The sequence below is a fragment of the Pyrgilauda ruficollis genome, unplaced genomic scaffold, assembly GCF_017590135.1.
Source record: "Pyrgilauda ruficollis isolate IOZ18807 unplaced genomic scaffold, ASM1759013v1 scaffold17, whole genome shotgun sequence".
Classification (NCBI taxonomy): domain Eukaryota; kingdom Metazoa; phylum Chordata; class Aves; order Passeriformes; family Passeridae; genus Pyrgilauda; species Pyrgilauda ruficollis.
The window spans coordinates 4,288,017-4,299,653 of record NW_024515875.1 but is presented as its reverse complement, the minus strand read 5'-3'; the positions used below and the strand labels follow the sequence as shown (position 1 = coordinate 4,299,653).

General features: G+C 39.8%; 2 protein-coding genes across 7 annotated transcripts in view; both read left to right on the top strand.

The window, feature by feature from the left end:
• Position 1: 1 nt before the first annotated feature.
• On the top strand, positions 2-4,424 carry RWDD2B (RWD domain containing 2B). Of its 4 annotated transcripts, none has more exons than XM_041464023.1 (5): positions 2-567; positions 689-907; positions 1,001-1,068; positions 2,200-2,565; positions 3,275-4,424. In XM_041464023.1, the coding sequence occupies exons 2-5, from the start codon at positions 701-703 to the stop codon at positions 3,519-3,521; spliced, it is 888 nt and encodes a 295-aa protein (XP_041319957.1). In that variant the 5' UTR covers positions 2-567; positions 689-700; the 3' UTR covers positions 3,522-4,424. The 4 variants fall into 4 exon arrangements, with proteins under 4 accessions (XP_041319957.1, XP_041319954.1, XP_041319953.1 ...); XM_041464020.1 differs by having other exon boundaries at positions 3-273; XM_041464019.1 differs by having other exon boundaries at positions 3-907.
• Positions 4,425-4,483: 59 nt separating this feature from the next.
• LTN1 (listerin E3 ubiquitin protein ligase 1) overlaps positions 4,484-11,637 on the top strand; it is a 31,539-nt gene continuing 24,385 nt past the window's right edge. For 2 of the 3 annotated variants that reach the window (XM_041464010.1, XM_041464009.1), the window contains exons 1-7: positions 4,691-4,816; positions 6,447-6,650; positions 6,934-7,032; positions 7,989-8,219; positions 9,195-9,247; positions 10,188-10,368; positions 11,112-11,285. In XM_041464010.1, coding sequence (XP_041319944.1) covers positions 4,775-4,816; positions 6,447-6,650; positions 6,934-7,032; positions 7,989-8,219; positions 9,195-9,247; positions 10,188-10,368; positions 11,112-11,285 — 984 coding nt within the window. In that variant the 5' untranslated portion in view covers positions 4,691-4,774. Of the gene's footprint in view, positions 4,817-6,446; positions 6,651-6,933; positions 7,033-7,988; positions 8,220-9,194; positions 9,248-10,187; positions 10,369-11,111; positions 11,286-11,637 lie in introns of all 3 variants that reach the window. The other variant, XM_041464011.1, reaches the window with a different exon arrangement.

The window sequence follows — 11,637 nt, the reverse complement described above, 5'->3', positions numbered from 1 at the left end:
GGGTGGGGCGAGGGATGTGTACGCGCATGCGCGGGCGCCACACTTGCTCGCTTTCCTCTCCTGTGTTGTCCGCGGGGGAGCGGAGCGGTGTGGTGGCGGAGCGGTTGAGGGGCAGGGGAGGCTCCCCAGCGCTCAGGACACCCGAGTAGCAGCCCTGTGGGAAGACGCCATCGCGTCCTGTCCCACCTCAGGGCAGTGGAAATTGCGTGGGCTGTCAGTGTGTGTGAGCCAGACTGCGTGGCAGACACGATGGGCTTGTTCATAGCTATTAATGTGCGTTAAGTGTACAGCGTCCTCGGGAGGGAAAGTGGAGGGGCAGGCACTCTCTGGCGACCAGTGACGGGACCCGAGGGCAGGACATGAAGTCAGGAGAGGTTTAGGGTTGGATGTTTAAAAAAAAGGTTCTTTCCCCCAGAGGGTGGTTGGGAACTGGAACAGCCTCCCCGGGAAAGTGGTCACTGCACCGGCCTGACAGAGCTCAAGAAGCATTTGGACAATGCTTTTCAGGCACAGGGTGACTCTTAGGATTGTCCTGTACAGGGCCAGAAGTCAGACTCGAGGATCCTTGTGAGTTCCTTGTAATTCAGTGTATTCTGTGATTCTGTAACATGATTTGCATAGGAGTAGTTAATGAACTTTGTCCCATATTCAAGCCATGTCTTTCTTCCCTATATTTTTCTTTGCTCAGGGAACAACAAAAATGGCCAACCAAGAAGAAGCAGAGATACAAATTTCAGAGTTAGATTTACTGTCTAGCATGTTTCCTTATGAGGAAGAGTTTGCTGTCACAGACCAACTGGCTCTAGCTGAACTGAAACACTATGTTGAAAATGAGTCTGCAGAGGTGCCATCTTCAAAAGTTCAGTTTATACTGAATGTAAAGAAAGAGGTGCCTAATGCCTCTACGGTATTGTAAACAACTTTTTTTTTTTTTTTTTTAATACTACTTTGTGGGATTTTATGGCTTACATGAAGTAAACATTTCCTCATTTGTTTTTAGGTGGAATTCTCTATGGCCTGTGCTTTACCATTTAAATATCCAGCTGTTCTCCCAGAAATTACTGTGAGGTACAACTGCAAATAAAAACATTTATAAGTTAAAGTGTATTGCACAAACACGGTTATGATCAGAGAAAGCAGTCCTTTTTTTTGATGGATTACTGCCGAATTGAGACAGGTTGACAACAGTGCTGAAGACAAAACAAATATACAAGCTTATGATTTCTCTGTTGTGCTCAGCAAATAAGTGAGGGAAAGGGAAAAAGGGTGAAGGAGCCATCACCTGTACAGAAGGGTTACATGTAGATACTGTTCATAGGTCTGATGCTCAAGAAAAAAGACTTGTCTATTTTAATAAAGCTTAAGACTAATTAAAGGGAAGAAAAGATAATCAAAGGTCTTACTCTTCCCTTGTCACAATGCTGTTTTTTCCAGCCTTCTGTTCTTTTTATTTCTGTTTAGAGAAGTAGACTTGTGTATTACAGGAAATTAGTTCAGCCACCATACTTACTTTTCAAGTACCTTTTTCTTGATTTTATTTTACAGATTGGTAGTGCTGTTTGTGAATTCAAGAGCTAGCACACCAATAAAATAATTATTAAGATGTTTTCATAGCTAATATGAGTTAAATATCAATAGCAAGTGTGTATTGCCTAGCTATGTCTGATTTTCTTGGCAACTTGAAGCAAAACTTTTCAAAAGTTATGAAGCTGGGGAAGTGTCTGGAACACAAGTCCTAATGAGAGGCAGCTGAGGGAGCTGGGGTGGTTTAGCCTGGGGGAAAAGAGACTGGGGGGACCTTATCACTCTCTACCTGATCTACCTGAAAGGAGACTGTGGGCAGGTGGAGATTGCCTCTTCTCCCAGGGAACCAGTGACAGGTCAAGAGGAAATGGCCTCAAGCTGTGCCAGGGGAGGTTCAGGTTGGACATAAGGAAGAATTTCTTTATGGAGAGGTTGGTCAGTCATTGGAAGGAGCTGTCCAGGGAGGTGCTAGAGTTGCTTCCCTGGAGGTGGTCAGTGCATGACTGGATATGGCACTCAGTGCACTGGTTTGGTTGACAAGGTGATCATTGGTCAAAGGTTGGACTTGATCTTGGATGTCTTTTCTAAACCTAAGGATTCTGTTATTCTGTGTTTTTAAAAACATGGTAAATTGTAAACACATCTATATTTATATGCATTTATATTTTTCTTTAGGTCATCATTATTGAGCCGCTCTCAGCAGATTCTCCTAAACTCTGATCTAAAAAAGTACTTGATGCAAAACTTCAGTGGCGAGCCCTGCATGCTGAGTGCGAGGGAATGGGTGAAAGACCATGCAGCTGGTTACATTGACAAAGATCTTTCATCCTTCCCAATGACAGCCTCAGATGCCACAAAGCCAGAAGTCACCATGTTCACTCGATTGTGGATCTACAGTCATCACATTTACAACAAGCAAAAAAGAAAAAATATTGTTGACTGGGCCAAGGAGCTCTCTCTGTCAGGGTTTTGCATGCCAGGGAAACCAGGTGTTGTTTGTGTAGAAGGTTTACAAAGTAGTTGTGAAGAGTTCTGGTCAAGGTTAGTTCTTCTTTATACTGAAATGCCATTAGTAGTTAGAATATTGCATTTTGTCATGTTGTACATGTGGCCAGAAGGTGGGAAATTCAACCACCTGCCAAGCTGTGAAGATCTGTAAAGTATTTGTGTTTATAATAATGCATGTACAACTCTGAATATCCACTGCACTGTCGGTTGCAATAGTTAAAGAAACTGGTACTGCAGGATGCACATTTATTTCTGTTTTATTTTCCTCTGTGTTTCACTTTTATAGAGATGGACTGCAGTACCCCAGTTGTGTTAGATATGTGTGCTGTTATATCATTTTCCATTTGTGTTTAATTCTGCTTACATCTCTTATACTTCCGGGTGGTGCAGACTAAATAAGCATTGTAATTTGATTGTATCAGCTAGGAGTGTATGAGAATTCTTAGCACAGGAAAGGCAGAAGTGAGCCCTGAAATAGAAACCACATCCTCATTAATTATTTTGTGAGGAATAGCATTAAAGTTTTCCAGTCCTGAGGAGATAAAAAACCCCCAAGCTTCTGCTTATGAGAGTGTTTGCATGTGAGTAGTATTTCTGTGACCAGCTCATGAACCATTATCTCTGTCAAGATATATATACACAAATAGAATTTACTGACTTTTGTGATGGTATTTATTCCATAGTATTTCCCAAAACAGTCTTTATTTTATAGGTGGATTAATATTTCCTCAATTGCTTTCAGGATAAGAAGATTAACATGGAAAAGAATCCTTATTCGGCACAGAGAAGATGTTTCTTTGGAAGGTGGAGGACATGCTGAGATCCAGAAGCAACGGAAGTTCCCCACTTTGGAAGAAAAATGTTTTGATGCACATGGTGCTCGGGGAAATCATATGGACTTAGGGCAACTATATAATTTTTTAGAAGAAAAAGGATGTGCTGACATATTTCAAATGTACTTTGGGGTTGAAGGGCATTCAAGGAGTTGAAGAACAGCAGAGACACCAGCAGCTACATTTCTAATGTAATCTTAACAGATTCCTTAGCTTTTCTGCAACAGTTGATCAGAGCGGGAATTAATAATTCATGATTCATGTGATGAAGCCAGTTTTCAATATAAACAAATATCCAGCGAAATCCTAAATAATGAAAATGACTATATGAATCCTTTATGCACTTTCTGGTGTTAAGAAGATTTAGGATACATACCTACACAAAATGAAAGAAAATGTGTTTGGTAACCTACTGGACAGTTACAGAATTGTAGATGGATGAACAGATGGAATATGGTGAATGAATATACAAATAAGAAAAGACAAAATTGCAGTGTGGGTCTCTCAGGAGTGAGAACACAATGTTTACATTAATTGTTACTGTTTACAGACGCTTCATGAAAACTTCTTTTCTAAACAGTCTTCTACTTTCAACTTGAAAGTTTAGTAAGCCATGAGATCATTATTTTATTTAAAAAAAAAAAAAAGAACAAAGGGAGGGAGCAAGTTTACAAGAGTCTTACTCATGCTACCAAGATGAATTAGGATGCCTACTCTAAGGCATAAGAATTTTCTGTAGGTAAAAGTGTGTGTGCAGGTAAGACAGATACCATGGTGCCTCCACTCCATCTGTTATTTTGGTTTGTGTAAAAGCAGCAGTGTACCAAGGATCGGGTTCCCTTACAGCATGCTCAAAAACTCTGAAACGATCCTCAGCCTTCTGAGTTCCCAAGTTTTCAGTCCTGTAGTATGAAGTGCATTATGTTGCGTGTGTTTTTGAGTGGGATTTCAACAAAGTTGTATCAATGAATGCTAATTTTGCAGATACTGTATATAAATCCCGTGGTAGAAAAAACAGACATTGGTTTCTTTTGATTAAATATTTTTATTAAATATTGATTAAATGTTTCTGTACACATCCTGTAAAATCGCTGACATTCATCGCTAACTCTGGCACGGACTTGCACACCTCTTGTAGGGATACTTCACAGCGACACCATTCGACAAGCGTGGGTGAAACTTTCCCAAATCCAAGTCTTTGTACAAGAACGCTGCGGCTCCGTAAAGGCCCCCCGGGACGCTGGAAGTTTAAGATCGATGGATTTAGGTTTATTTCTTTAAAGGATACTGTTGAGTTTGAGGCCCTCCGAGGCAGGTTCCCTCCCGCGCCGCGCGGCCCCGCCCCGGAAGTGTCGGGGTGCCCGCGGTGGCTGCGGCCGGGCCCTGCTCCCGGCGCCGCCGCCGCCGCCATGGGGGGCAAGAACAAGCAGCGAACCAAGGGCAACCTGCGGGTGAGCGGGGCCGGGCGGGCTGGCAGGGCCGGGCCCAGGGCTCGGGGGCTCGCGGTTCTGGCACTCCGGCTGCCCTGGGTGGCGGGCCGCGAGCTGCCGGAGCGCGGCTCCCTCGGCGGGCCAGCGCGGTCTTTGGGGCCGGTTGTGGTCGCTGGGGCCGGGCCCGGGGCCGCCTCTGGGCCTGGGTCGTGCTTTAGGGGAATGTGACTGCTGCTGCTGTGGTATTTGTACGGAGAGGGAGAGAAAAATCACCGCGGGTGTAGGTTCAGCAAGGTGCCGGAGGTACATTCGGTGTGGTTTCCTGTGCAGAGTTTTAGAATACACTCTTGCCAAAAGGCCAGAGATGACGTGATATCTGCCCTGTCACTCAGGATTGTGGGAGAAGTCTGGTGTTAAGGTTCCCTAATTCCTCCCTGGATTTAGGGAAGACTAGAGAACGCAAAGCAGCATATCCTTAACAGCTCACATGCAGAAAAGATTGATTAAACCCCACAAGCTCACAAAACTGCTGCTGCCATTAGGAAATAAAAGGTATTTGCGTTGTGAGGTGTCCCAGAAGACATTTAAGCATCAGTCAGTTTTGGGGTAGTTTTCTAAAAGAGCGTGGTTGAAACAAACCTCAGCCAATAATACAATGGGCAAATGGGGTAAATTAGAAGTGGTGCTGAGCTCCAAAACACACACTGTATGATGGTGTTTATTATATTTGTTACATGTGTATGCTTTTGCTCCATTTGTCTAAATAATTTTTGGCCGCTTGGTTGCTGGGAGAATCCTTTATGTCTGTGTGTTTTTATTTGTTCAGAGAATAAAGGAGCATTCCCTGGGAGCTGTATTGGCCCATGATAAAAACTAGAAAGCCAGAAACAGTGAAGGAGGATAAACAGTTTCTTAATAAATTGTTTCTAGATTCTTAATAAATTGTTTGCTTGCAGAAGGAATTTTCTGTTAGGCTTTTTTTGTATAGCGAAAAAGCAATGTAAAGCAATAAAAGCGAGAAAATTTTCCATAAATATTCATGCATTATGAGAAAAGAGAATTCTGATTCATAGAATCATCATATAGACTCACAGAGTGGTTTGGGTTGGAGGGGACTAAAGCTCATCCAGTCCCACCTCCTGATATGGGAAGGGACACCTTCCACTAGACCAGCTTATTCCAAGCCCTGTCCAACCTGGTCTTGATCACTTCCAGGGATGGGGCAGCCCCTGCTTTTCTGGGCAACCTGTGCCAAGGCTTCACCACCCTTACAGGCAAGAATTTCATATGTAGTCTAAACCTATTTTGTTTCAGTTTGAAGACATTCCTCTTTGTCGTATCACTACGGTTCCTGATGAAGAGTTCTCTCCAGCTTCCTTGTAGGCTCCCTGCTGATCCTGGAAGGATGTTATGAGGGCTCCCTGGAGCCTTTTCTAGGCTGAACAGCCCCAAATTTCTCAGCCTGATCCTAAAGAGAAGAATAATTTTCTAGGTTTCTGTGTTTAAAGCACAGGTGGACTCTTCATTGAGAGGCTTTATGTTAATTGGAAGGTTAATTATAAAATAAAAATAGGATCATATTTTCAAATGCATAATTTGTGCAAAATAAAATTAAATCGATAATTGACTCCTGTCCCTTTTCTTTTGTCAGCCTTCTAGCAGCGGCCGAGCTGCAGAGCTCCTTGCCAAAGAACGTGGAACAGTGCCTGGGTTTATCGGCTTCGGAACATCTCAGAGCGATCTAGGATATGTTCCTGCAATTCAAGGAGCAGAGGAAGTAAACAGCCTTGTGGATGCTGATTTCCGAATGGTGTTGCGAAAACTTTCTAAAAGGGATGTCACAACCAAGTTAAAAGTAAGTGTATCCTTTGCCCCCCATAATTTATTTTTTTTAATCGGAGAATAATACAGTTTTCTTAAGGGAGGAGAGGAAGTAACTAATTTCACTTTGGTGGATTTGCTAGAACTGCAATACAGATGGATATCCTGGATAGGCTGTCATGCAATCTGTAGGTGCTCATTTGCAAGAAATTATTTGATTTTTGGAAAAGGGAGTTGCAGTTTCGGATACAAACTGGTAAATTACAGAACATATCTACCTGACTTCTTAAGTCATGCTCTTGATGTTTTGATTTTAGGCTATGCAAGAGTTTGGGATGATGTGCAAGGAAAGAGAAGCAGAAGTTGTTAAAGGTGTTCTTCCTTACTGGCCAAGAATTTATTGTAAAATTTCACTGGTAAGTACTGAAGTATTTAAATTAGAAACTTATCTGTCTACTTCCTGTGACTACCTCTGAGGTGGTCTTTGTTGACGTATCTACCTTTGTTGGAATTACTGACTTGTTCTAGGAGAAACATCACGTTGAAGGAAAATACTGCTCTTTTTGTGGACATATTTCATTATTGGTAGTGGGTGGAATCTTGAACTGTTGATTGTGGGCTGTTCTTCCTTGATAGGTCAGTTAGACCTTTATGTTTAAAAGATGGTACGATATTTCTTAGGAGAAGTTTTTTTATGTGGATTCCAAAAAGGCTAGAGAGTTAACATAGTTATAAACTTTCTTGATCTAGGGCTAATATCTGACCTGACTTAACATTAAAAAAAAAAACCCTAACCCAAATATGAAAAGACCATGTGCAGCCAGATTAGCAACAAGTTTCTTATCTATTTATTCTATTTCTAAGCTGTCTAGAATGCCTACTGTTGTTGGTATGGAACAAAATGAATTACTGTTCTTACCCATTGGAGTAATTCCTGCTGTTTCTTTCTGGAGTCAAAAGTATGGAAAATCATGATGTTGTAAATTCATATTCAAATAAAGGATAGCTTATGATAGTTCTAACTCAGAAGATGTCTTCAAGGCTTCCTGTTTCTCCTGCCTCTTGTCTGTCTGTAAAATGTTTGTATAAATTGGAAACAAAAACTGTTGTTAGGGATGTCAGGGAAAGGTTACAATCTGAATGTCCAACAGTTTGGTAATATGATGCTACTAAATTAGGACTCTCCCCATTCCGTGGGATACCACAACTTTTTTGTCATTGGTGTGTATTTTCAAATCTGTGTTTCAAATCCAATTAATTGCAAACATGGCTTTTTAATCACCACTTTTGCTTTGAAGTACCTGAAATCAAAGGTAGATTTCTTAATCCAACAAACCTTTCTCTTTTTTTCCTTCTTTTCTTTGTTTAACAGGATCATGATCGCCGTGTTCGAGAAGCAACTCAGCAATCTTTTGAGCAACTGATTCTTAAAGTAAAAAAACACTTAGCTCCTTACTTAAAAAGTATAATGGGTTACTGGCTGATTGCTCAGTGTGACACTTACTCCCCTGCTGCTTCTGCTGCAAAAGTAGCTTTTGAAAAAGCTTTTCCTTCGAGCAAACAACCTGAAGCCTTAGTGTTCTGTAAGGATGAAATTCTTAATGTGAGTTTACTTTTGTATTTCTTTAATGCTTTGTATATGTCAACTTCTGTTATGAGTTTAAAAGTCATCCTTCCCCCATCTGTTCTTCACAGTTAAATTTCTTTCTTGCCTGAAACTTTGCCCCTGTGAAGAGAATGGTTTGGGTTGGAAGGGACTTTTAAAAGGTCTTCATGTTCCACCCCCTGCCATGGGCTGGGACACCTTCCACTAGAGCCAGTTTCTCCAAGCCCTGTCCTACCTGGCCTTGAGCACTTCCAGGGATGGGACAGCCCCAGCTTCTGTGGGCAACTTGTGCCAGTGCCTCACCACCCTCACAGGGAAGAATTTCTTTCATAAGGAAATATGAAAAAGAAAAATAATGAGTGCAGAGAAAAAAATACATATTTTTTTTTTTTGGACTTGAGATGAGAATGACTGGAACCAAAGGAATGAATAGTGAATTTCCTTGTGTGCATTCCTATGTAATGATGTTCAGTCAACACATAATGTTGCTGACAGCTGGAATAATGATGCTGGAGTAGTTTAGCTATAGTGAAAAAGAATACAGAATGCTGAGCAGTGTTTCAGCATCTGCAAGTTTAATTCTGGCCTTTATGCTCTTCTGCCAGTCAGATATGAAACTCAATGGACTGAATTAAAAAAAGTTCAAAGATTGCATTGCGGCCCATCGTGTGCAAACCTAACTGATTTGATTTGCTTCAGTTTGGGTTCTTTTTAGCAGGAGCACCTTGGCATAGGGCTGCAATTTACTAAGTGTTAGGAGGACTCAATGCAGACAGTACCACAGCTACTATGTTCACCATGAGTCAGATTCTCTTCTAGCATGTTTACTAGCATGTCTAAAAATATTAGAAATACAACTCAGAGGTTGTGAAATTTTATTGTGGGGCTGTCTGAATAATGTGTGGAACTATATTGTTCACATATAAGTATTAGATTTCTTTGTGTTTATATGCATGATTTTTTCCCCCATAGGTACTTCAAGATCACCTTCTGAAGGAAACAGCTGATACACTCAGTGACCCTCAGTATGTTTGCCTGCTTAAATGTATATTTAATTCTTTAAATCTTGGTCTTTATTGGGTTCTCTGTCCCTGGAAGTAGTGAATTTATTTTTATTTCAGGAGACAGAATAATTTGAATCCAGATCTCAGCAACTTTGTTTGGGACTTAAGTGTTGCATACAAGTAGAGCTATTATAAAACAAAGGCTTTTTATATAGATACATAGATATAATTTATTATGTGAAATATTAATATGATATTATTTATTATATAATGTATATTTATTCTATAAAATCAGGCCTTGCTCTGCTGAATTACCAGCTAGCCTGTTACTTCTTCTAAGTGCAGCTAGCTAACTTCCCATGTGAAAAATCATAAAAAATATAGGCAGTTAACACAACAGACTATTCTGGTAAGAGAGCTGTTTGCACCTACAATAAACAAAAAAATCTGTCTCATAGGAAACAGTGAACAAAATATGTAAACTAACCAAAAATGGAGAGATTTGACAGATGGACACCCTAGCCATTTACTGACCAATAAACTGAGTGGCAGTGTGTTGTTAGCCAGTTATGTCTAACACAGTACTTTCTGATATTTCCTATCAATATGAGCTTTGTGAATAAACAGTCAGCTTTTTCTGCATGAAAAAACTGAGTCCCAGCTGCTTATTACTACAACAATTAAGTATAAATGGTTTTGAAAGTGTTATCAGTTACCTAATTTTGTTTTAGCTCTTTTAAGAATATCATTTGTGAGTAGCTGGAAGATGAGATCTTTTTTGCTAACACTTTATAGTGTAATGTAGAACCTATGGAAAGTTTATGTATTGACATTGCTGGCAATGTTCGTTCAAAAAACAAACACAAAAAAAATGAAGGCAGTTTAGTTTAGACAAACTTGGCATGCCTGCTGGTTTATTTGCGGTCTACTTTTAACTTTTTTGTTTGTTTTGCTTTCTGAGAACTGTACCAGAAGAAGAAAGGGAAGCCAAATTTTTCCGGATTCTGACCTCTTCCTTGTTAGCTTTAAAAAAGTTGCTCAGCATGTTGCCAAAGAAAGAGATGCATTCATTGGAGGAAAAGTTAATGTCACTTCTGTCCCAAAATAAATTTTGGAAATATAGCAAAAACAGTGTATCACAGGTGACTTTTTAATTTCTTCTTTATTTTACTTGGTTTTTATTAAAGGTAATGCCCTTAACCTAAGGAAGTATTAATTACTTGTGTTCTACAAGGATGAACTTGGTACTTTGCTTAGGTTTGAAACAGCCTTCAGGTTTCTAGGTAGATTCCAGAAAGGCTAAAGAAACTGTACAGTTAAAATAATTATAAATCTTCTTGATCTGGGACTAATATCTGACCAGACTTAATGTTAAATGTTAAAAAAATCCGCCAAACTCAATATAGACAATATTGCTTGAAAATTTATCTAGTGGGCTAAATTTTTATTTTCATATCATCATGATCTACTTTTTTGCAATCTGCCGTCATTAAAATTCATGTGAAAGATACAAACTCTGTCAGCTTACAGCATATGTTCTTAGTGCTTTGGGGTTTTCATTTTTTAAACAATTTTACTGGTCTTTAGTCTCTAGATAGAATGATGAATTAATGCAATAGTATTTTGTTTAAAAGCTTTTAAGTTGCTTTTTGGAAAAAATGGCTTTTGAGAAGTATATAAAAATACAACTTTTGACTGGCATTTCATTACTAAACAAATTGCATTAAAATATTTGGTAAGACTGTTTAACAACTGCTTTGTTTTTCTTGGTTTTTAGTAATATTTTAACCTTTGTTAATGTGATAAAATACGGGCGTGGTGTGTTGTAATCTTACTAACTACATGTAGTGACAAATTCTGTTTTTCCTTCTGTGGCCTCTGCCAGGTTCGCTCAGCTTTCTTTGAGCTGATTTCTGCTTTTTGCCAGCACTTGCCTGAGGTGGTGAAAGCTGAAGCACCAAGAGTTTGTCCTGCTGTTCTTCTCAGCATTGATGACAGTGATGCAGTGGTGTGTCCTGCTCTTTGGGAAGCAGTGCTTTATACTATCACCACTATTGAGGTAATGTGGGACGGGTAAGGGGCAGATATTTTCACCAAATTTAACTTTTCACCAAGTGTTGTTCTCTGTGTAGAATTAGGAAGACAGTCTTGACTGGGTTTTCTTTATGATTAATAAAAGGAACTCCATAAGGGTACATCCTCCTTCTTTCAGTGTAACTTCCAAATATATCATGTCCAGCATATCTGAAAATTAGAGTTGTTTCATGAATTTAAGTTGATTAACCTGAAACCTTTTCATTAAATGTAGTTACTAGTAAGTCAAATAATGCTTAAAACCTTTTTCTTTGTTAAAGACAGTTACGAAAAAGACCTCCAGTGCATTTTTGGTTAGTTTGTTTCCCCTTCAAACG